At 40.0% G+C, this 25,775-nt stretch overlaps 1 protein-coding gene across 4 annotated transcripts in view; it reads left to right on the top strand.

Moving 5' to 3' along the window:
* The window catches only part of LOC117409580 (zinc finger protein 827), a 50,159-nt gene that overhangs the window by 4,950 nt on the left and 19,434 nt on the right, over positions 1-25,775 (top strand). For 2 of the 4 annotated variants that reach the window (XM_034015842.3, XM_034015841.3), the window contains exons 2-5: positions 3,537-4,694; positions 11,637-11,815; positions 13,663-14,110; positions 24,202-24,447. In XM_034015842.3, coding sequence (XP_033871733.2) covers positions 3,537-4,694; positions 11,637-11,815; positions 13,663-14,110; positions 24,202-24,447 — 2,031 coding nt within the window. Of the gene's footprint in view, positions 1-3,536; positions 4,695-11,636; positions 11,822-13,662; positions 14,111-24,201; positions 24,448-25,775 lie in introns of all 4 variants that reach the window. The other 2 variants (XM_058999389.1, XM_058999379.1) reach the window with 1 other exon arrangement.

Below are 25,775 nucleotides of genomic sequence, written 5' to 3'. Positions count from 1 at the left end.
ACTGACCTACTCAGTAACCTCTGACTCCCTTGCTAAATTCATTGGATGCCTCCAAACACTAATGTACTGTTAACATAACAAGGCTCTAAACTGAGGTAGTGATTTTACTGGTCCGGATACAATTTGAACTATATATACATTTTTTTTCATGATGGTTTTTAATTTCTGTATATTTCTAATGTGTACAGTAACTGAAGAGAGCCTACCTCTCTCAAAAGAAGAAAAAAAAAAGTGGCTAAGCAAAGCCTTTCAATACACGTTATTGCATTATTTCAGCCATTTAACATGCGCACATTACACTAATGCCATATATATATATATATATATATATATATATATATATATATATATATATATATATATATGTGTGTGTGTGTATTTTATATATATATATATATATATATATATATATATATATATATATATATATATATATATAATGTATGTGTGTGTATGATATATATTTGAAGGAGGTATAACTCCGTTTACAAAAATGAAAGATATATAAAAAAAATGAAAGTTATTTTTTTGGATGTACACACAAGATTTAAATGATTTAACTGGTTAAAAATATATATTTCAGGACATTTTGTACAAAAGCCCTTCTGCTGTGTAGAAAATTATCTACGTATGTATGTCTAGTACATTAAATGTGCAATCCCGAAAGTTAACAGCAAACCATGGTGATGAATAAACTACTGGTATATAGATTAAACAGATGATTACTTAACTGTGTCTTATTACGAACTTATTCGTATCACACGACTTAGTGTAAAATATTTTATTAAAATGTCATCTGGTCCGTTTTAAAGAAACGTAATGTGAGGAAATGGCCGTTCACAAGGTATTTTGTGTTCTGATGTTTTTATACTGTTTTGCTGTCTAAAATGTACATTTAATTTGTAATACCGGATGTTCACTGTAAACCACGTCGATGAATATCTCAAAATTGATATCTGAAAATACTGCAAAATTCAGCAAGGGGCAGAATTCGTCACAAAGGGGGAGTTATGTTTTAAAAAATGAGCGCTTCACATAAGTACTGGGCAAACTGCTCTCTCTACCTGCCCCGAGCCGGGCCATGGTTAGTGTCGAACCCTGTATTAACACTGTCTCCTAAAAGGCGAGTTATATTATACTGTATATCCAGTTTACACTGGTTTCGTATGATAGCTACTGTACACATACGTACACAATTCAGTACAGACATACTGTTTATGTACCCACCCCTCCCACTCTGCTTGTCTTGATTGCAGAAAATCTTGGTATCCCTGAATAGAAAACTGTCCTATATTCAAATGCATTCATAAGATTGTGATAAGCAAGATGGTTGAGTGGGTTAAAATGGCAGCAAATGGGTTTTTGCATTGATTTTCTTTCCCTATACTTGTTGGAGGATAGATTTATATCTCCTGTCTGTCCAACACAAAACATATAATGTTTGCATACCCATATGTCTTACAAACACTCACTGATCTTCTGGCTAACTAGTTGTCCTTTAAATGTAAATGATTAAAAATAAAACTAAATATGAAAGGTATTTCTTGAGCCACATCTTCCATTGTTAGCTTTCTCCACCATACTGGACATACTGTACTGTATATCTGGACACAAGAAGCATGTGCATTTGGTGCTAGAACATTTTGTACTGTTTGAATTCTGGGCTGATACATGGAAACAACAGCTGTGAGTGTAAATACTATTGCAATTAATTTGAAAGTCTTTAAAATAATAAGGCCTTAATATGTTCTCTCTGCCTCGCTTCGCCCACACTACTCCACTACTCCGCTCGCTCCACTGGCTCCCGATCACCGCTCGCATCCAGTTCAAGACTCTTGTACTAGCCTACAGATGCCTTGACCAGACTGCACCCAGCTACCTCCAGACCCTCATCTCTCCCTACACCCCCACTCGACCTCTCCGCTCCGCCTGCACTAGAAGACTAGCTCTACCTCCGCTACGCTCCCCTGCCTCCAGAGCCCGCTCCTTCTCCACCCTTGCTCCGCAGTGGTGGAATGACCTTCCTACAGATGTCAGGACTGCCCAGTCCCTGACCACATTCCGGCGCCTCCTCAAGACTCACCTCTTCAAAGAGCACCTGTAGAACTCCTCTGTTTGTATCCTGGGACACTATCACCCTTCATGTAAATGTGCTTTATTTTGCTCTTATCTGCCCCCTATTTTACTGCATTTAATCCTGTACTTCAGAATACTGTAATCTGCCAAGTGTTTAACCTGTAGTACTTTGTATTTAATCACATCCTGATGTAACTATCACTATTTAATCATATCCTGATGTAACTATCACTATTATCTGCTGTATTATTGAATTTTGGTTTGTCACACTTGTACTTTGCTTGAACAAAAGTTATTGTATTTCTTGCTCTTATTGTATTACTTGTATTGTAACACTTGAAATGTATTTGCTTACGATTGTAAGTCGCCCTGGATAAGGGCATCTGCTAAGAAATAAATAATAATAATAATAATAATAATATGTTATTAAAATGACAATGTGCACCACAATTTTAACATGTTAACATGGCCCCAGTGAAATACCATACAGGAATTATAAACCATTTACACATTGACTGATTGCGTTCATATTATAAATATAAATATATATTAAAAAACAAAACAAAACAAAAAAAACAAAACATCACATCAGGCCTGGCCTGTTTAATGTACCTTTATTTTAAGTCCAGCAAGTCAAATTATTGAAAACAAGGAAAGCTTGCAATTGCTTATATAACAGATATTGTACAAAGAAGGTCAGGCCTTATGGGCTGTGTTGTTTAGGTTGTATCCCAGGTTTGTGAATATTTAATAGATCATCAAGAATATTCATGACCTTAATTCACCCTTGGCTGGCAGGCAGTAATCTTCATGAATATTAATATACGAAGTATATATTGATGACCTGGAGTGATCTTAACCCTATCCTTATTGCCTCCCTTGTGGTTATCCCAGGTTCATGAATATTAATCAAGTTGCTTGACCTCGATTAACCCCTAATCCTTACCGTCTAGCCTCCCACAAGAGTCCATAACCATGGTTACCGTTTACAAAATATATATATATATAATCTCTAGGAACCCTAGGAAAACTAGTTGGTAAAATAAGGCTCAGGGCCTAATGGGGATACTGAACTGAATGTTTAAGTAAGTGAGTCTGTTACTGTAAAATAGTACATAAAAACATTTAAATGAATGTATGTGTTATTTTAAAAAAACAGTCAATCTAGGTTGTAAAAGAGAAAACAAATCTACATTTTCAGAGATGTTATATGACCTGTATTTGAAATCAGTGTTGTTACCCAGCAAATTGAGGAGAGAAGAGCTGTTCAATTATTTCATGGGTGTACTAGCAAATCAAAAGAAAGAGCAAGAAAAATATACACAAATTAACAAAATTGTACTATACTTAAGGGATAACTGGAGTTTTTTTTTTTTTTTGGCCTGTGCACTCTGAACTGCTCTGTGCTGTCGTTATGTGTTGAAACTGCAGGTGTCAGCCCTCTCTTTGTTGTCTTGCAGATGTTGACAGAGTAGAAGAAGAACAAGAAGAAGAAGGAGAGCCCCTGGGAGAAGACAGCTGGTTTGGGAACACTTCGGACACTCCATCCGAGTCCTCCTATGGGGATGTGCAGGACGAGCTCAGGATTTCTCCCCACCAGGAACAGGACACCTCCACGGAGAGCTCTCTGGGCTGCCTCACCCCCGTGCAAGGGAATTCTCTGGAACTCTTGGGGCTTAACAATGAGGCATTCAAGCAGGGGAGCTTTGCCTGCAAAGACCAGCTGTCCTCCGTCGTCTCTTCTCTGTATGGGGATGGCTCCCAAGTGCTGGGCAGGCCGCTGAGCAGCAACCTGAGGCGTCTGCTGGAGGCTGGCTCCCTCAAGCTAGATGCGGGCGACCTTGCTGCAAGAGGGAGAGGGGGGCAATCCCCGCCAGTAAACCTTGGCTCCAACTTTGCCCTGTCCCCCTCTTCCCATCACGCCCAACAGTTAAGTGCCCTTGCCCGGAAGCTGGCCAACAGCACCTCCGCAGCTGCCTCCCCAGCAGCAGCAGCAACAGTGTCTACAAATAGCATCAAGCAGGAGCCTTGCGATCCCTTTATCACCAGCAGCAGTGGAGGGAGCGGGTTTGTGTGGGGAAGCCATGAGAAGTGGCCGCCCGACAGCACGACCCCCAGCAGCAGCCTCTCCCCAGACTCTGCCATTCAGAAGCTGAAGGCAGCTGCCAATGCGGTGCTCCAGGACCAGAGTGCTGCTGCGTCGGCATCCTCCCCCTCTGCGTCGACAGCGGTGGGGAGGCCTGAAGAGACAGTGTGCTTTGACGCCTTCACCTCCCCCTTCAGCCCGCAGTCGGCTAGCTCCACGCTGGCGGCTCTTTCGAAGAAGGTGAGTGAGAGGGGCTTCTCCTCCGGTCAGGTGGAACACCAGCCCCCGGCCAGCTCCTTCCTCTCGCTGGTCTCCATGACCTCCTCGGCGGCCCTGCTCAAAGAAGTGGCGGCCCGGGCCGCTGGGAACCTTCTGGCCGACAAGAAGGAGCCTCTGCCACTGGTGGTGGGACCGCCGGAGGACGTCAAGCCGCTGCTGGACAAAAACCAGAAGATCATGACGCCGTCGCAAACCCTGGAGCTGCTGTTGCCATCCACAGCCAAGGGAAGGACCAAAGCCAGCAACGAAGGAGGTACTGTAGCGCATTGATCCTAGAATCCAAAGGAGAGTCAGGCAGTCATAATCTGTTCTCTGAATGTGGGCTGAATCCAAAGATAAAATACCTTTCTCGGAGAGCCATTTATGACTGGTATGCCTTGCTCTCCCGCTTCATTCTTCCTGTGGTGTTCTCTTAGTTTTTTTGCTTATTGTGTTTATTAGTTACTGATTATGTTGTCACCTCCTGATTGTTGTATTGTTGCGATGTTTGCATGCTTAACACAACAAGTAAAACATAAACTGAGCTCTAAAGCCAAAGTAATTGATAAAAAAGGGCTGTTCAGGGATGTAAATAAGACTCCTATTGCATAGCCATTTCACACATTCCAGGTTTTACTACAATTTTGATTAGCCCTGGTGTATAGGTAACAAGCTCCTAGTAAAACCAGGAATGGATCAAACTGCTATGCAATAGGAGTCTGACTGCCAGCCCTGCTGTCTGTGGATATACGTTATATCTTGCTGTCTCTCCAGATATTAGCAGCTGTACTACATTTACAGGTGCTATTAAAACAATCATTAATTTTGTCTCTGTAAAAAGACACCTTGTTATGGAAGATGTTTGATGCTGTGGTACTCCATTACAGTCCACTGAGGGCATTATCAGTTAGCACAGTGTGTGTTTCATTTATTGGGGGGCTTGCAATAAATTGTAATTTAGCCATGACCATAGCTGTGTAGGTTCATTCCTTCCACATGCTTCACAGTCCAGCTATGGGGATAATCTGGGAACACTACAGTCAGTCAGGCATGCTATAAAAAGTGCTATCTGCCTGAAAGAGCTGATGAGCTCCTCTGCGCTTTGCGCATGCTTGTTAGAAATGGAAGTAGACCACCCTAGCCAGGTTCTCTGTTGAATTAAGACCCCTGTTTTTTTTCTACTTGCCAAGCAAGTAGACAGTTCACAAAAAGGGAGAAAAACATGTGCAAGTAATCACAACTGAAAATGAGGACCAGCGCATAACTGTAATGCTCTGTGTGGCAGTAGACGGCTGCAAACTGCCTCCAGACGTTGTTTTCTTATATGAGTAAATGCAGCTTTGTAAATGCATCTTTTTTTTTAGATTTTTTGATATTTTCCTCAAGTTGAGGGTTGAAAATTTGGGCTGCATCTTAAATTTGAGGTCGTCTTAAATTTGAAGGAACACTGAACTATATCCTGAATAACTATAAGAAGTATAAGTCAACTAGACAAATCGTTTGGCCTTATCTTATATTAATATATTTAATCAATGAGAAGCTTAAAGTAATTGTAGCTAGTTGTAGCAAACATAGTTACAGCAAACATGCATCTCCATTTTAAAACAGAACACTGGGTGAACGGAAGTTCCAAGTCAGCTTGTATTGCTTTCTAGAAGTTACTGTTTTACTTCCTTGTTTATTTCACCTCAGCAGTGTCTTCTAGGTCAAAGCATGTTACTGCCTGAAAGCATCTCAGTCAGCAGGGTTAGAAACTCACGCTTGCCTGAGGTGAATTAAATCTGATGAGGACTAGTTGATGTCTGTGTCTCAGTTGTCCTCTGGGCGAGTACTTCAAACAAATGTACAGATATACTCGCCCGTTCACAGTCTTGCCTTAAAGATAATGCAGAAAAAGTACATTTTCTGACGGGGTGTCGCAGTCGTAAATAAGCATTCATAATGCTTACAAAACAGTCACTCGGAACTAAGGCTGGGGCAATGCCTTATTTTTCACTATCGATATATCATTCTCCAAAAAAGCAGATGCATTGATTTATCGATATTATGAAAGTGTAAAAAAAATATACATTCTACTATTATGCATATTAAATTGATTACCGTAAAACTTAAATTAAACGCCTCCAGCATTTATTTACAATATTTGCCAGCACCCGGCACATATTGGAGACTGGCGATTATATGAGACCGGCATTTATATATTAGATCACTAGCTTCACATGCTTCATGCGGTCATTGAGAAGCCACTAACACACAACCTTGTAGCAACATCGTAACTCAATTTAAACATTCCAGCAACTTTGTTAAAAAGTTGAGTGTGAGTGGGAACTAAATAACAGAATAACACAATTCCATTGTATTGTACACCCTCAAGTATAAAGCGAAAGCATACCGTCTTTTTATATGCACTGGTTAACAGGATACGGTATGCAAAACATTGGAAAATGAACAAGCAGAAGTACGAATTTGTGTTAAAAAACAGAATTAGATCTACCATTGTTAATATTAATAATACAAACTTCTAAAATGTTTTTAAAAATAACAATAAAAGCAATAAGTATCATTATCAAAAATAATGTATTGTTTAATCTCAAACTTGTACATTGTTAACACAAAAAAAACGTTAAAATACACCAATTTTTGTATCTGGCTTACTTTCAGCACGCTTAAAAACTTTTAATAATGTAATAACTGCATTAAACAAATATGCATTACATGTAGGCCTACCTTAAATTGCGTTTTCTATTATTATTATTATTATTAATTAACCCTGAGAGTCACTTTCATCGCTGTCACTTATTAGCAGTTCATTACGCTCAAGCTCCTCCTCATCTTGCTCAGCTTCAATGACAATGACAGAGACCCGGCGTTTATTTACTATAATTGCCAGCAGACCTGGCGCGTATTAGAGACAGGAGATTATTTGAAGTTTTACGGTACATCTGTTTATGCATATAATAATTTAAAAATATATTACATTCTTTTTTTTTACCTTATTCGTGTTGATTTGTACCAGTTGGGGGTCAAAGCAAAATCCCCCCCCCCCCAAAAAAAAGTTGTTTAAATCCATAACAAGTAGAGTAACAACCAATTAAGAGGAAAAAAAAACATTTTTAAAAAACGTATCGCTGTCCACAGCAGATTAGTAACAAGAGTGTTGTCCATGGCGTATATTTGAATTGTGTTAAGGGACATGATGGTGTCCACATTTTGTTTTAATTTAAGCGATGACTGGCACTTGCTTACAATCTGCCCGGCATTACTTAATACCTACTCACTAGGGACTGACGTTGCCAGGATGCTAAATACTTCTGACCAAAGGTACAACTTTAGGAACGATCTTGGTGGTTGTTCTTCATTTTACTCTGGGGTAGTTCAGATTAATAAATGCGGGTTTTGTTTGAAGTTTTGTAGGGTGCCTGCCATCTCATTAAATGGTCACGCAAATTAGTTGTGTTATCGGAGTATCCCAAACATTACTGTCTTTACTTTCTCGCCGTCTTACTTTAGAAAATAATTCCCAAACATCGGAATGCATTGTATATGTAGCTCGGTTGTTGCAGTATTTAATTCTAACACAACGCTCTTAACTTGCTCTGTTACTTTGAAGACTCCTGCACAGATGCAGTCTCATCAGTAAACACTCACAGGGGAGAAGATGAGCTCAATCGCATGCAGATTCAGTGAGTCAGACCTGAGGGGAGCAGAGAAGCTCTGCGCTTAATGCAAAAAATAATTGCCGATTCCAAATTTAATAAAAATTAAAACCTTCCTTTGCTTAAACTCTTTACATAAAAACGATGCACACACTTGACTAGGTAATGAAAGGTGCCCGCCTCCCTGTCAGTTATCAGTGAAGTGACAATTGTAGTAGCTGATCACTTTTAACTTCCTCCTCTCTCAAAAATACTGTGCCAAGTTTGTGCTTTTTTCTAGTTGTTTTTAGAAAAGAACGAGTATTCGATTAGTAATTTTATCTAGAATACTTGATTATTTGAATATTCAGACTCACCCATAATAAAGGGCCTCAATTACAAAAGGACATTAAATATTGTGGTGCACCAGAATTTCTGTATTTACTATTGCAGTTGTATTCATTGTAGCACACAATTTTGGGCATATTATGGCACACACTATGGTAATTAGAATGAATATGTGATCTGTAGTGTAATGCATGATGTATTTTTTATGCTCTCATCAGTATCCAACCTGGTAGATTCAGTGTCAATTCTGGCAGATTCTACTGTACTTGCTGAAGTGTTTTTCTCCCACTGCTAATTAAAAAAAAATAAAAATATGTAGCCACCTCGATAACAATTTCATCTCGAGGGCTACAGTGAAACATACGGTCTTTAAATTGGGATTTCAGTGAAGACCCTGTGTGTAAGGGAGTACATTAATTATGGTATGTAGTAATTCATAGTTATTTAATCGCTCACAGGGTGCAACCCCTAACTCCGCAAATCGGCCAGTATTTTTGTAAATAGCAACACAGTAATGAACAATAAAATAAACATTTTATTTGTGTCATCGGTGTCAATTTCAGGTGGAGCTTTGTGGTTGTCAAGGTGACACAGCTGTTTCCTCTGTCATCCTGTCTGGTGCTGTCAGAGTGTCAGTTTCCCAGCACACAGTACAGTAATCGCTCAGTAACAAGGTGTAAACATGTGATTGATTGATCGATCTGTAGAAGTGTTTACTAAGGTGCCTTTGTTAAAAAAAAAATAACACAATAAAATAAAAAAATAAATCTAAATTTATAACTGCGTTTATTTTTTAAGAAAATAAAATTCAAGCCTAATATTTTTAGGGATCCCAACTGTTGTTGATTCCAACTTAGGCACTTCACATAAGGACTAGTAAGTTTACATCAGGAGTAGCAAGTTTCAAAAGGTACTAGTCCTTTGGACTAGTACTACAATTTTATTAGTTTCTAACCCTGATAGGGGAGACAGCTGATTGCTTATTAACAAGAAAAAAGTCAGTAAAGGGGTGGGGATGATTCCATCAATGACCCAGGAAGTGCAAGTGCAAAAAGTATGACTTGCAAACTGTTTTTTTTTTTTTAACCTAGTGTAGTACCAGATATCATGTTTTAAAATGAGAATAAATGTTTGCTAAAGCATGTGTTTCTTTCAAAACTCCACATTTGAGACCTATATAGTTAATGGATATTCTAGGGATGTACACATCAAACTATATATTGAAATGTTTATATTTATGGTTGTAATTGAAGTTGCTAGTGGAGATATAACTATATACATACATATTATTGAACTCATTTTGGATAGTGTGTTTCTTAAAGGTTTATTTATTTATTTATTTATTTATTTATTTATTTATTTATTTATTTTTTATAATATATCTATACAAGTAACTTTGCCCAAAATGATATGGTTTAATTTTTTTTTTAAAAAAGAGACAAACTTCACCCACTGTACAGCGGTAATGCAAAATGGCTACAGGAAAGCAAAAGAGAGTTGTGCTTACAATTGAAAAAAAGTTGGAAATACTTTAATTTCTGGAAAAGGTAATTACCAGCGATAAAACAGCACAATATTTTGGAATTCTAAAGAGCACTGTGACTGATATTAAAAAGTCTGCCTCAGAGATTTAAAAGTTTGCGGTCTTTGATAGTAGCGGTGGGATTTTTGAGATCTATTGTTGCTCGAGACAAGCACTTGAGCATTACAATTTTCGAGTACTCGAATCAAACACCACTCTCCTCTACATACTGTACTAGTGTACATAAAGCTCCCAAACATTGCCACAAGTCCTATTTTAAATGCCAAACTAACACACAATCAAGTAATATATTAATTAATTAATGTTTGCTTTCTTGAGCAGTTAATTGTATATGGTCAAGAAATACTAAATAACGTAAAGTATTCAAATTCATGTATCCACACAGCTTTACATTAAATTGTAAAAAGAAATGCCTGGCCTACCTGTTTGAAGTGTGTCTCCAGAGGTCCTTAATTTTAGTGCAGTAGTTCCAATATACAAATAAAAATTATACTAAACATAAACGGCAGTTTGGTCCAAAAGCTTGCAGAACAATTTCAAGTAAAAAAGCCTTCCACCTATGGGAAGATTGGGGAATGGGGTCCACAAGTCTGTGGTAATTGCAACTTTTTCTCCCTTTTGAAGGTTTTGAATGAACAGCTGCAGCACGATTTTCTTAAAGTTTTTCCAGCCTTGTTCGGCCAAATCTATAGCAAATGTTATGGGTGTTTACTTTTTATTGCCATCAGTAGCTCTATCCACAATAATTCTGAATGTTTGCATTTCAAATTGTGAAGCATTGGAAGTATTTTCTCATTCCACAAAATACTTCCAAACATGGCTTCCTTTGTTTAGAGATGCCATTTTAAATATAGAACAAACTGAGAAAAAACGCTTGTCATTAACATTATTACCCTGCCGTGGAATTGATACCATACCACGCCTACTACAGGCATGAACACACACACAGTGCACCAATGAAGCGCCCGATCGACCGAGAATAAAACCCGCCCCAGTGTCAATCTTTCTGTTGCACCAATTAGAAAAGCTACTTGGAGACAATTGCCAAACCCCTTCCTTTTTATAATATCCACCGTTACTGTTGATAAATTACTAAAATTAATGCATAAAAAAATATGCGTTTTGACATTTGTTATACATCTAGCATATTATTAAACGTTTGACAAATTCTTTGGTTTATACGTTTAAACGTTTAAAATTCCCATCTCTTGGATATTCATGGTGGAGAAAATGCATGGAACTATGTTGTTAGCTACAGTTACTTTAAGGATAATCACTCTTATCTCAAGGGGCATGATTTTCATTCTGTTTTTGTAAAAATAAGCAATGTTAGTTATAAAAGCAAAAAGAAACAAGCAAAGTCAATGTAGTAGAAACTAAATGAAAACATTTTTGTCATTGGATTCATAGAAAATAAGGTGCTCTTCTCCTTGCAGAAGAAGTTGGGGCAGACTTGGTGCATACACAACATTTTGCCCACCGTCTTTGTTTTGTACATACAGTATGTGTTGGGCTACAGTCCTGCTTTTTCCTTCCTTTTTTGGTCCTCTGGTCTAGTAATGTGGTAACATGCACACCCCCAAAGAAAGACTAAGCCCTGACCCTCAGACATGGAAAGAGCAGTCTGCTTGCCTAGTAGCCTGCAGCGTATTTATTTTTCTTTGTTCCACCCCCTCCTCCTCCTCCACAGCTCCAGCAGCCACTGAAGAGGGAGGAAAGCCGTTTCAGTGCCCTGTGTGTGGTCTGGTCATTAAGAGGAAGAGCTACTGGAAACGACACATGGTGATTCACACCGGCCTCAAGAGCCACCAGTGCCCGCTCTGCCCCTTCCGCTGTGCCCGCAAAGATAATCTGAAGTCGCACATGAAGGTACAGGTGATGAACTGTTCCAAACACAGCGAGAAGGTTACACTTTGATTTTTAATTTATAGTTGCCACTGGAAGGGTTTCTGTTGTTTTTGTTTATGTTTTCACTGGCCCTCTGTGTCCTTGGGCAAGTCACAGGACTGTCTGCACTCTGTTCCACACAGGGCTAAAACTGGGGAAAAACTGAATTCAGATGAGCTATCCCCAGGGTTTAACTTTTTTCAGCCTTCTAGCTGATTCCAGCTGCTGTTGTGGTTTCTGTGTAATTTTGGAAATATCCTCCAAAGCGTTGTTCTGAAACCTTTCTCTGGCCTAAACTATTAGCTACAAGGACAACGTCTGCAGTATACATTGTGAATATTTGTCCATAGATATGTTTTGAACTTACCAGAGCACTTTCATCCCTGAAGGGAAATCATTTTCAAAATGACAGCACAAAGCAATACTTGCTGAAAGAGGCTACTTACTGCAATAGCACAACAACTTTCCTGCAAATCTCTTAATTTAGGTTTCCACATTTTATTTAGTGAAGCCCATTTATCCATCCACAACACTGTAGATTCAATTCCTACGTGGTGCAAATGGAGTTTCATGTTTTAGGTGAGGTATATTAATAATAAAAAACTTAACTGGAAGTTGTTATGCTAAATGAGAGGTAAAAAAATGGTATACCTTACATTTGTGTCAAAAAAAAAAGTATTTCAGGGTTTGCACTTAACTCTGTTAATCATTTGTTTGGACTAAAAAAAAAAATTCAAAGAAAAGCTGGTAATAAATGTTAATCTTAAATAATGGAGCTCCATTATTGGGAGAAAAATAAATAAATTAAAAAAATTGCCGACTACTAAATTTAAAATAAATAATAGTAACAATAATACAATTCTTTACAAAAATGAGGCAACTTCATCATGAAAATAAATGTGTAGAAAATATTTGTGTGTAATAGTTGCTTTTGCTTTCTCATTGTTTTTAAATCCTTTACTCTTGTCTGTCGACAGCAAGATGATTACAATAAACAAACCATGGACTGTAGACACTGAAGACACTCCTCCCTCCATTAAATGAGTTAGTAATTGAAGTTTAAGAACACTGTAAAATTATGTTGTCAAAAAATAGCCCTTTCTCTTTCTTTTGTGTGCAGTCACAATGCTGTGCATCATGATCCCTATATTGTATTTACTTTCTTTTTTAATTTGTTTTCAGTTGAATAATAACTGTGTGATATTGATTGTTGAAAAAAAAAAGAAAACCAAATGTTGATGTTAGAAAAAAAATTACTCAAGGTTTATTTGGGGCTGCTACGTTTTTCTTTGTTGTGTCTTGCTAGTTCTGTAACAGTCTCTCATTTTGTTTTTACAACTTGGGCACAGGGATATTTTCTTTATGAATACACTTAGACAATTGATTTGAAGTGAATACACGAGGATCCATGTAAGACAAACTTGCATTACTCACATTTCTGGGTAATGCAGAATATTGTTTGCCCCTGCCCCATTACTTTTCTATGGGATAACGCAAATTCTAATACCTTGAATTTCTGGATATCTCGAAAGAAGGTGGTATCCCCCAGGACAAATGTTTCGGATACTAACTCGGAGTTTCTGGTTTATAGGTTATTTCAACATACCTGTGAGCCGAGTTGTTTGTGGTAAAGTGAAGCATTACTGTCATTTGTTGCGTGACGCATATTGCAGTAAGCTGTGTTAATAATAGTAACAGTATGTGTGCCCCCTTCTTCATTTAAAATGTCAGTTGCATGTTAGAAACATTTTATTCTTATATAGCAGGGGTAAAATATTAAAAAAAGTTTAATTAATGACACCATAAAGGAGTTTATTCTCTTCCTGTAGGTTCATCAGCACCAAGACAGAGGCGAGACCTTCCAGTGTGAGCTCTGCCCCTTCACCTCGTCCCGCCACTTCAGCCTCAAGCTGCACATGCGCTGCCACCAGCACTTCCCCCGCTCCCAGGTCAAGGTGAAGGAGGAGGTGACGTCGGACACTGAGGGCGAGGGCTCCACGGCGGGGGATCAGGAGGGGATGTTACAGGGGCCTGACACCAGGCTCGAGGTCCACCCCGTCGACCCCTCCAATCACATCCCTGCTGCCATCAAGGAGGAGCCCCAAGAAAGGGACATATCGGTGCTGCTGTTCCCCCTGTGCAGTGACAGACTCCCCGGCAGCACCAAGCCTCAGGACTACACCGTCTCCAATTCGAAAACAAACACCCCTCCCACCTCCCTCTTCAGCCCTGACATCTCCGCCAAGTCGGCAACGGATTTTCTCATCAAGCTTTCAGGTACGAAAACTTGGAGCCACACGGCTCCGTGGTGCAAGCAGCTATGTTTAAAAGTGCTGTTGCAACTACTGCTTGGCTTACGGTGGGGATAATAGGTTGTGGGTTTGACTAGCGGTGGGGAGTGTGTGGGGAGGGTATTTGCAGACATGAGAAGGTTGAGACTGGTGCAGCTGCCATTCAATGTAATACAATGTAAGGTTCTAAATAGTTTTTCAGTAGTTCAAGACAACCTTCCCATAATTAGGAGAGTTATGCATATCAGTTTGGGGGCTGTCTCTAAGTTTTTTTTAACTTAACCTAATTTTAACCTATTTCTACCTTGACTTGAATTCCCGCTATCAATAGCTCCTGCAGTGTGATAAGAATATGCCCTTAGTATTGTGAGAATTGATGTCTTCCGTGCAGAAATATGTTATCACATATTTTTTCTGTTTAAGAATACCACAAGATTCATGCATAGAAATCTTGTGGCCTTGCTTTGCAATGTGGTTTGTCTTTTTTCCTTAAACAACACAATATGCCCTTGACGTGCTTCAGTTCGGAACCCATCATCATTCTGTTTTAATGAAAGGCTTATCTGATTTTAATGTTTTTTATTTTATCTGTATTATTATACCATAGACAACATCTTGTTTACAAGCACCCTGAGTAGACTGGCAGCCTGGTCCTGTAGATGTTGTGATGCTGAACAGATGGGCTCTGACTATTGCAATTCAGCATGCGATTTAACCTAGAATGAACCCCAAAGGTGGCAGAACGCTCAGGGAAAAGATTTAATGCACAGTGTGGTCCTGTCAGAATTAGTGCTAGTCAAGCTGGAGCTGAATGAGTGTCCTATTTACTTAACTTTTGCTAGTTCTACTGCTGGTTTGGTATTTCTTTATTTAATTTTAGTGGAATCTGTGGAATCCGCTCATGTTACAAAATGTTTTCATTAATATATTTAGGCATAAAATATGAATTATCGTAGTAAGAATTATAATGATGAGGATGACTGTGACGGGACGGTGTGACCAGAAAGCTGAGTGGTGACGTCCCCAGACCAGGAAGCTGACACTGACAAGGTTGATGCACCTGTGCAAGTATTTATTTCAATTAAAAAAAAAAAAAAAGACAAAAACAACGCTCACAGAGCAAGATAAAGGTTTACACAAAAATGAATCTCGCAACACAAAAATAATGCCTCCACCAAAAACAAGTACTTTGCTGGTCTTTTCAGCACTCGTAGCAATCGTTTACTTTTCTTTAATTTTAACTTCTTTCTCCCAGTCTCTCTCTGATCACCCACCCCGGTCAGCAAACACTCCAGGTTTTTATACATATGGTCATCTCCAGATTAGCAAACACGTAATCAATCTTTCATCTATGAGTGGTCAGTAATTAATATGCTGCCAACCACGCATTCTCACGAGATGTAGTCTGGCAGAGACGAGATGCAAACATCGCATCTGCCAAACTACATTCAACTATAACAAAATAATACAATGCAATCATTATTTTTCAAATAATAATAATAACCCATTCTTTTAAATAAACACCAACCAATACATTTAAATAATAATACATTTTTAGCAGAGCCCTGCCCTGCCCCATCTTTACACGCATGATATCAATAATACTGTGTTACATTTGCATCGGCGTGTAGTTTTAAAATCAGTACAGCCACCTAACACAGCAATGTCAGGTTTCTATCATAGTGTTGGAAACTTAATGAAGATATTAGATGACGGCTCACAGAAACCCAGCGAGCAGTGAATGAGGATACAAGTGCTTCATAATGAGCCAGATAAAGATCAGTAGACAAAAAAAATACAAGGGCTGGAACAATGCATCGATGGATAAATTAACTTTATCTTGCTTCGGGCTATAGAAATGCCCTGTCCAAAGACAATCTCCAAATTCATTACTCTGGATCACGAATGTGAAAAGGAAAAGCTTTGACAGGATTTAAGTCAGGAGTGTAATTCAATGTCCATCACTACCGATGTATGGACAAGCATGACACAAGAAGCGTTATTATTATTATTATTATTATTATTATTTATTTCTTAGCAGACGTCCTTATCCAGGGCGACTTACAATTGTTACAAGATATCACATTATTTTTACATACAGTTACATTATTTTTTACACATTATTTTTACATACAATTACCCATTTATACAGTTGGGTTTTTTACTGGAGCAATCTAGGTAAAGTACCTTGCTCAAAGGTACAGCAGCAGTGTCCCCCACCTGGGATTGAACCCACGACCCTCCGGTCAAGAGTCAAGAGCCCTAACCACTACTGCCCTGTTTTTTTTGTAACAGTCACCTGCCATTACATTAAGCTAAACTGGGAACTCGAGTCAAAAGCATTAGTGACATGAAAATTACATGAGACACACACAGCTGTGAATTTAGCAGAAGCGATCAATCAGATAAACACAGAGTTTGAAGGGGCTACAAAAGTAATAGCTTGTGTTCATGACAATGCGGCCAACGTGTGAGGAGCAATGCCTTTGCTTTCTGCAAGCGAGAGTGCTGTTAATTTTTGGCAGCGTGGCAAGTGTGAGCTGTGCAGGGCACAATATAAATCTCTGCATTCAGAAAAGCTTGGAGGATGTACGACAAGTCCGTACGTTAGTGGCAGCAGCAAGGAGACTGGTTGCACATTTTAAAAACAGTGAGGTGGCAACAAGTGCTTTAAATAGGAAACAAACAGAAATGCTGAACACAGAAAAAGCACCACTCAAGTTAATATAGGACGTACAAACAAGGTGGAACACAGTTTATTATATTTGAATGCCGCCTTGAATTAAAATGGCCAGTTACTGCTGTTTTGTCAAACCCAGATTTGACCAAAAAGTCTGACACAGCTACTTTAGATCTCACAAAGCTAATGGCTAAGATACTACCTCTACTACAGCCATTCGAACTGGCTACAGTACTTTTGAGTGCAGAGAAAAACATTACGGCTAGTTCTTTGTACCCACTTGCAACAGGGGTAAAACACAGACTGACTGAAGTTCCTGATGAAGAGACACCGTCTTCTTCAAATTCAACTGATTTGCTAATTCCAGTTAATCGGAAAGTTTGAGAGATAAGCAAGTGTGTAATTTGCACCGGCGTAGATTTAGCTAGGGACGGTAGGGACATGTCCCTACCAATGTCAAGGGACCGTTGAATTGTCCCTACCAATAATTTGGATAAATCTGAAACGTCTTTTGTCAAGTCATTTTATCCGCTCCACAAAGGGTTAACTCTCTCACGATCCCCTCGTTGCTCCTCCCTCCTCCAAAAAAAAAAAACCCGCTAATTTGATTGGCTTAGGCCCTAGGTTCTCAACCGGGGGGGCCGTGAAACCTTCCAGGGGGGCGCGGTGAACGTTTGAATAATAACGTACTAGTAATAATAACAGTGATGTGCCAAACGATACTACCGATTTCGCCCTTTGAGTGCAGCGAGTTATTAAAAAGAATGGCACCCTGGTATTTGTAGGTGTTTGGTGGGGTTTTGGGGTGTAATTAGCAGACAAGAAAACTACAAATTCCATAATGCATCACTGTAACACTGACTCAGTGCGCGGCTGACGTCAGGGACCAAGCAGAGTGTGTTTTATTCGTTTGATTCAATATTTGTGTTTGTTGGTTGTCTCCTAAAAAAAATTTTCCCGGGTGGGCATGCTCCCGAACCCCCCCTAGCGACCGCGACTCCGCCCCCCTAAATAATTGTGTCCCCACCAATGTTCAAACCAAACCTACGCCCTTGGTAATTTGTCTCTGTGATTTTGTTTACATCAGCTGAATGACCCAAGTCAGGAGGTTATGCCACTGCTTTTTGTGTCATTTCTTGACCCCACGATTTCACCATCTGGATTTCGTATACGAACAGACCAAAGCCCGCGTGTCTGAAGCACTGTCTTCCAAACTAGTGAAGCTGGTGGAGGACAACTTTGAAAATGACGGAAATCATGCTTGTACAAGTGAGTGCAATACAGAGGACTTACCTGTTAAAGAGAAAACAAAGACCGAACAAGCAATACTTCCAAAACCAAAAAACGACCCGGATTAGGATCGACCCGGATACAATGATCTCAGTACTGACTGACACTGAACTTTCTCCAGTGTCAAGTGTGTTATTCTCTAAGTGAAAACAAAGACCATGGTTGACTAATTCAAAGATAATGCCAATTCAAAGATGACCTATTGTACGAATCATGCATGACGAATACAATCGTTGCCTGTCCGTCATCTTCACACAAACTGCAACCAGGCAACGGGCTTGAGGAGCAATCTACGCTGGACAGTTTTTTCAAGAGAAAGGATGTGTAATTACTGTATTCAGCATGTAAGTGTATATTCTTTCCTTGTTCATTTCTTTCACGGGGGAATCCCCTCCTCAAAAAACCTACCCTCGACCCCACCTCCCTCCAGAGCTACCGTCCTGTCTCCCTCCTACCCTTCCTCTCCAAAACCCTCGAGCGGGCTGTACACCGCCAGCTCTCTGCTTTCTTGTCCAACCACTCTCTGCTCGACCCTCTCTAATCTGGCTTCCGCTCTGCTCACTCCACTGAAACCGCCCTCCTGTCTGTCACTAACTCACTAAACTCTGCCCGAGCTGCCTCTCTCTCTCCTCTGTCTTAATTCTCCTCGACCTCTCTGCTGCCTTTGACACTGTCGATCACTCTATTCTACTATCTTCTCTCGCTGACCTGGTAATCTCTGGCAATGCTCTGGCCTGGTTCTCCTCCTACCTCTCCAACCGCAACATCCACACCTCGCCCTCTCAACAGGAGTTCCCCAAGGGTCAGTCTTGGGTCCTCTCCTGTTCTTTCTCTACACCCACTCCCTGGGCCCCCTCATCGCATCCTATGGTTTCTCATACCATTTCTATGCTGATGATGCTCAGATTTTCCTCTCCTTCCCCACCTCTGACTCCACCATCCCCTCCCGTATCTCTACCTGTCTGTCTGCTATTTCCTCCTGGATGCACTCGCATCACCTCAAACTCAACCTCTCTAAATCTGACCTCCTTTTCTTTCCCTCCTCCTCCTCCCCCTCCTCTGATCTCTATCTCCATTTCTCTGGAATCTACCACACTCTCTCCCTCCTCTTCAGCTAAAAACCTCTGAGTCACCCTGGACCCCTGCCTCTCTTATTCCCAGCACATCTCCACCCTGGCACGCACTTGCCAATTCTTCCTGAGCAACATACGAAGAATCCGACCCTTCCTCACCAACTACGCGACCCAGCTCCTGGTCCAGTCCCTGGTACTCTCCCGTCTAGACTACTGCAACTCCCTCCTGGCTGGCCTCCCTGCGTCCGCCACCTGTCCGCTCCAGCGAACCCAGAACTCCGCTGCTCGCCTGGTGTTCTCTCTGCCTCGCTTCTCCCACGCAACTCCACTGCTCCGCTCACTCCACTGGCTCCCGATCACCGCTCGCATCCAGTTCAAGACTCTTGTACTCGCCTACAGATGCCTTGACCAGACTGCACCCAGCTACCTCCAGACCCTCATCTCTCCCGACACCCCTACTCGACCTCTCCACTCCTCCTGCACTAGAAGACTGGCTGTACCTCTTCTCTGCTCCCAAGCCTCCAGAGCCCGCTCCTTCTGCACCCTCGCCCTGGAGTGGTGGAATGACCTTCCTACAGATGTCAGGACTGCCCAGTCCCTGACCACCTTCCGGCGCCTCCTCAAGACTCACCTCTTCATACAGCACCTGTAGAACTCCTCTTTTCCCCCTGGACACTTATCACTCTTCCTTAAATGCACTTTACTTGCTCTTATCTGCCCCCTATTTTTACTGCATTTAATCCTGTACTTTAGAGTACTGTAATCTGTCACAAGTGTTATTTAATCTGTAGTATTTTGTATTTAATTATATCCTGATGTAACTATCACTGACACTGTTATCTGCTCCGTTATTGAATCGTATTTTGTCATATACTTGTACTCGCTAGAACCGAAGTCATTGTATTTTATCTTACTCTTAATTGTATTAATACTTGTACTGTGATTCTTGAAATGTATTTTTGTTTACGACTGTAAGTTTACGACTGTAAGGATAAGGGCGTCTGCGAATAAATAAATAAATAAATAAATAAATAATAATAATAATAATAATAATTAGTGTTGGTGTAATTTTATGTGGAAACAGGTTTGTTTGGTGTGCTTTTTGGATTTATTGTGTTTGATCAAATGATTATTTACAGACGGGCGCTCGATTGAGACTTGCTGCCTGCTCGGTTTGGTTGAGAGGAAGGGCAGCGAGTGATTGGCTCTGCCAGTCCTCAGTCAGGTGTAGCAGGTTCCTGGAGTGGGACACCTCATTCAGTAAGGCTAGCGCTCACCCTGTGTGGCACCTTTTATTATTAGTTTTTGCACTGTTTTTTATTTTGCCTTTTGTACAGTCTTCTGTATGTGTCCTCTGTGCGTTACCATTGTTGATAGTGTCACTAAAAATTACATAGCGTTGGTTGGTATATATATGGTTGGTCCCATATATATATATATATATATATATGGAAAACTGCATATCAAATTGTGATGAAACTTCTTTTAAACATTATTTAGTATTATATTCTTGGGGTATCCGTACATATGTCCATTTTTGTCACACTTATATTTCTGAATATACAGTAATTAGTCACGTATCCGCCCTAACCGTTTGTGACAGGGTAGCCGTGTGGTGACGTCAGGCCAGATGCAGGAACAACAACAAAGAGACACTGCAGGTACGGTGCAATGGTGCTTGCGCCGTTTTATTTTCACAGATAACAAAAATAAAATCAAACGTTTAAACAAAAACACACTGACAAAACAAAAGGTTTAACAAAACAAAAATCACGAACATAGTAACCAAATAAATGACCCAGGTCAGGCTGGGCAAATCACCTTCACTGTTCCTAGATTTCTTTTCAATTAGATTTGATTTGATTTGATTTCTCTCTTGTCTCCTCCGCTCTCATTCACGCCTCCGAACACCCACACTGAGCGTAGAGAGCTCCAGGCTTATATGCAGGTGACCATCTCCCGATTAGCAACAAATTAATCACTTAATTCAGGAGGTTTTCAATTACCTCGCCTCTGCCAGAACACATTTAAATACACGTCATTTAAATACACAAATACAATAAATAAATCATAATACAAAATAATAAACTGCACAGGGGCGGAGGGGTACCCCGTTCTAAAAATAAACAAATACATTTGTTTTTTTAAATAACAAAACTAAACTAAACAAATACATTTAAGGTAGGGCTTTGCCCTGCCCCCTTTTCATGTGCAGGGCTCCTGGCCCTGTTACACCATTTATCTGCCATGATCAAGCTCTTCAGCAACGTTAGTTTATTATTGAACAGAGAAGATTAGTTCTGAGATTGTAGATCCCACCAAAGTGTTTGTACACTGTGTTTTATGTACTCTGTGCGCTACCATTGCTGGTAGTGTTAACCGAGCTGTTCAGTGTGTTGATATGTAAATAAATCATGTCCGCCTGTCACTCGGCAGCGAATGCACGCACCCACGCGGCAGACAGCTACCCTGTCACAAGCATTAATACCCTGTCTATCTTTCTAAACAAGGGATTTAGGGGAGCTCCCTAATAAAAGCTGAATCTTAAAACAATAATTGTGTGAATATAGTAATTGTTATAGCTGTGTATAATGGTATTTAAAACTGGATTAATTTATCTTCCTTTTTACTTATCTGGTCCCACTGCAGTCGGATACACGGCAGATTACTGTATAAAGAAAACCCGCTTATTATATTGTGATGAATGTTGGTAGTAACATTATTTATCAGAAGTTACCGTGAGTATATCACATTGTGGGGGTATGTGGAGGTGTCTCTGTCTATATATCAGTCTGTCACCCTTACATTTTTAATATTATTTTTTAAATATGTTCATATTCTTTATTTATTATAGTTATTGAGAGGATACCTGGGGACATACAATGTGAAGGTGGAAGTACATCCATTCATAGATACATACTATTCACTACATGATGTTGATGTGTGTCATAGTCATTCACTTTTTCATGTTACTGATAGACCTCATTTTGAATTTACAGCTGAATTTACATACTTGTTTAAGTTTTGTTGGTGTCTTTTGCATATTTCTGAATTCAACATTTAGGGGAAAAAAATCACTATTCCCATGCTACTAAACTCCCTGCAGATTCAGACTTCTGCAATTCATATTGTTTGAAAAAAAAGATCCTTTGATACACTGATCGAATTCCAGGCCATTTTTTCAGTAACTGATTTCTTTATTCCTGTTGGGTTCCTGACGTCTTCAGAGTGCACCCCCTGCATCACAATTCACGCTGCTCCCATCTCTTTAAAATTATTGTCTGTAATACGTACTGACATTAATCTGTGCAAGGAGACTTTTGCAGATTGATGACATTTTATTATTGTTGCTGGTCTCTGAGCAGAAAACTCTATTAAGAGTGGTTGATGGTTAAATCAGTTCTGAACACCACAGTAGCTCCCTCGCCTGATGACCTGAAACATGGCTTGCAGTGCAGGGGCATTAAATATGTGCTGTGAGAGTGCTGTGGAACACTTTTATCCTTTTCTTGGCAGAGAGTCTCTCTCTCACACACACACAGTGCAAGTCGACAACAAACTAAATATTTTGGCTTTTTTATTTATTTATTTTTTAAGGCATATTTAGTTCTTAAAAACATGTTTTAGAAAGTGGGGACGTCCCAAAAAATTTGTTTTTTCAGGAGTTACTGTCTTTGTGGGGACATTTGCTCAAATTGTGTCTGCACATTGATAGTAAAATCACACACACACACACACACACACACACACACACAAAACTAGCGCTAGTGGTAAACAACAAAGGCTGTTTCATGGGTTAACCAGGAATGCTTGGAGCAGGCAGGCTTGGTTGGTGTGATCGATTTAATCTAGTTTAGCTGCAGGGGCTGGAAGTATAAATGGCCGTCTTCAGAGAGTCTAAATGGGTTATAAAAAGAAGGCAATGACTGGCTACCTCTAGTCCCTGTGGACGGAATATTTAACCTAAACTCCGGACTGGGGGAGAGCTCATTGCAGACCTGTGATTTGACCCCAGGCCTAAGGAGACAGACAGTATCTTGACACATAATGCATTGTACCTAAAACGAGCACACTAAGAATTACTGTATTGATCTCTGGAGGTTTCACCGTAATAACCCGAGTTGGATTTCAGCAGGGCCAGGTCTGCCTGCAGAAATAATCGATATCAGCATTCATTTTCAGATCTTCGTAACTGTTTTTAGATTTGTAATGCTGGGGTTTGGTATAGAACTGAGTAAGGAATACATGCTGATGGAGCTTTCCCAATGCACACGCCAGACAAGCCTTACATTGTTATGCTAGATGTGTTTTCCAATACTTTCAGCAAAGTAGTAGTTCCCTTCTTGCTTGGCATTGAAGAGCATAAAGCAGAGAAATTACATTTTGCCTCATTTTATCAAATTTAAATGGATGTATTCTGAATGGTTCTAGAACCAATCTTAACAAATGTCATGATTTGTGCAAGTTGTATTCTGTGGAATGTTTTTGGATCTGTTCTTTGTGAAAGTGAATATTTCTGTGTGAGAAACTTGTATTCCATCTATCCTGTTTATGAAACTGCACATCCAGTATAAGCCTATTTTGTTCTGACACCTTGTGGATCGGGGATATATATATATATACACTTCAATTAGTTAGCCAGATAGCATGGTTCGGTCCAAACACTCGAACTATTAAAATGTTCATTATATTACCAGTCACTACATAGTTCATGTTACGGTGCGATATACTGAACAGGTAAAAGACATTTGGATTTTGATGCATTTTCAATTTTTTGCTGTTTTATGCATACTGCATATGTTACGGTAAATATCAGTTTATTTTGTGAAGACATTCGGTCATTAGCCAAAGGCACTTTGGTTACTCTTGAGATTTACCAGTAAATGTCTGAAGCAACACGTTTATTTCGGACATTTGACAATATTCAGACTTTTACCGTAGCACATACAACGTGTGGTAGATGTAGTAGCTATTGTGGGCTCTAGTAGTCAATACACTCCAATCGTGGTCTTTCACTTTCGTTTATCCCTCCAGCTGCGAATCAAAAGGAAGCCCCAAAGCCCCAGTTCATTGTGAAAGAGGAACCCCTGCCTGAAGAATCCATGAGCCCCACAGTGCCACAGGGCCAGCCGAGCTACATGTTCTGCCAGGAGCCTCCAGCAGTGGGCACTCCTGAGAGGCCCTTGAGCAAAACAGAAGGCAGCTCGGTGGCAAAGAGCAGCCTCCTGAGTCAGGACATCAGCATGAAGGTGGCGTCGGAGCTGCTGATGAAACTCTCAGGTATTAGGTTATATTTTACAATGCAGTGTAGTGTGTGACATACACCAGAACACCTCCTCTTCATCTAAACTGCTCTGGGGAAATCAGAAATGTTTATTTCAACTGATGTTTGGATAAAGGTGTGTTGGATTCTATGTATCTCAAACATTAGATGTACATTTTTGCTCTTTTAATAAATATTTAGATGCACATTACAGTAAGATTTCCTTTTCCATTTGCTTTTAAACAGTGCTCCTGTATGTAGCTGGTGTTTCCTCTTAAAATATTCTTGTGTGAAATCAATACATCGGGTGCTATTTTTTTTTAAATCATGACAGATTCTTACTAATTTACCTGTTCATTTTATTTGATGTCCTTTTTTGGAAAGCCATGCGACTGTTCATCTCCACAGAGCTGGTACATCTGACAGTGTTGAAGGTTTAAAGCCCTACATGACTGTCTAGAATGAGGAAATTAGACAGCAGCACAGAATTATCAAATTAATTGATACTACAGACCTTAGTACCACTCAAATGTTGAACGAGTAGTTTACTATTTGTGTACTGCTTTGCATTAGCTTGGCTGGGGGGTGGGGTGGGGGGCATCACTTGATCTTTTTTAATTTCTGATTTTCTTTAGTTTTATTAAAATGTTATAATGAAGTGCTTGAAGTTATGGATAAATTGCTTGTAACTTACTGCTGTCAGTGGTTACATCCAGTGGCTAAGTGTAATTGTCTGGCATGTTACAGTAGGGTTGCCATGGAAACCTTTAATTTATACCATTTTAATTTCTATAACATGACACAAACACCAATAGTGGAGTCCACTTTGTTTTCTTGAACTGGACCAGTTAAAGGCATTTAATTGACACCTACTTATATTTTCTGTCTGACTGGTCTGTGATTTCTCCTAGCCACAGTTTAACATCAAAAAGCACCGATAAGCCACGACAAACCCCATTAAATCATTGATAAAAATGAGACATTCCTCTCTCTTCCACCTTCTCTGCTTTTCACTTCCATTCTAGTATCTGCTGTGTAGATTTTTTTCCCCTTCTGTGACCTCTCCTTGGGGTTTTCACAGCTCTCCTATGCTCATTCGCACCTTGTTATCAGCTCGCCAGACTCCTGTGCACGCTGTTCTCTCTCTGTCCTAGCGCAGCTCTGCTTTTGACATATCGGACACCTTTACCTCAGAGCCTGTAGCTTGCTTTCAATGTAGGTCAGCGGCAGGCATGATGAGTGTTGCTTACTCAGCAGTAAAATAGTTGGTTAGCTCAGGGGTTCTCAAACTGGGGTCCGCGGACCCCTGGGGGTCCTCAGAGACTGCCCAGGGGGTCCGCAAAAT

Source organism: Acipenser ruthenus, chromosome 2 (assembly GCF_902713425.1).
Source record: "Acipenser ruthenus chromosome 2, fAciRut3.2 maternal haplotype, whole genome shotgun sequence".
Lineage (NCBI taxonomy): Eukaryota > Metazoa > Chordata > Actinopteri > Acipenseriformes > Acipenseridae > Acipenser > Acipenser ruthenus.
Note: the sequence above shows the minus strand (reverse complement) of the source record. Positions and strands in the feature narration are given on the sequence as shown.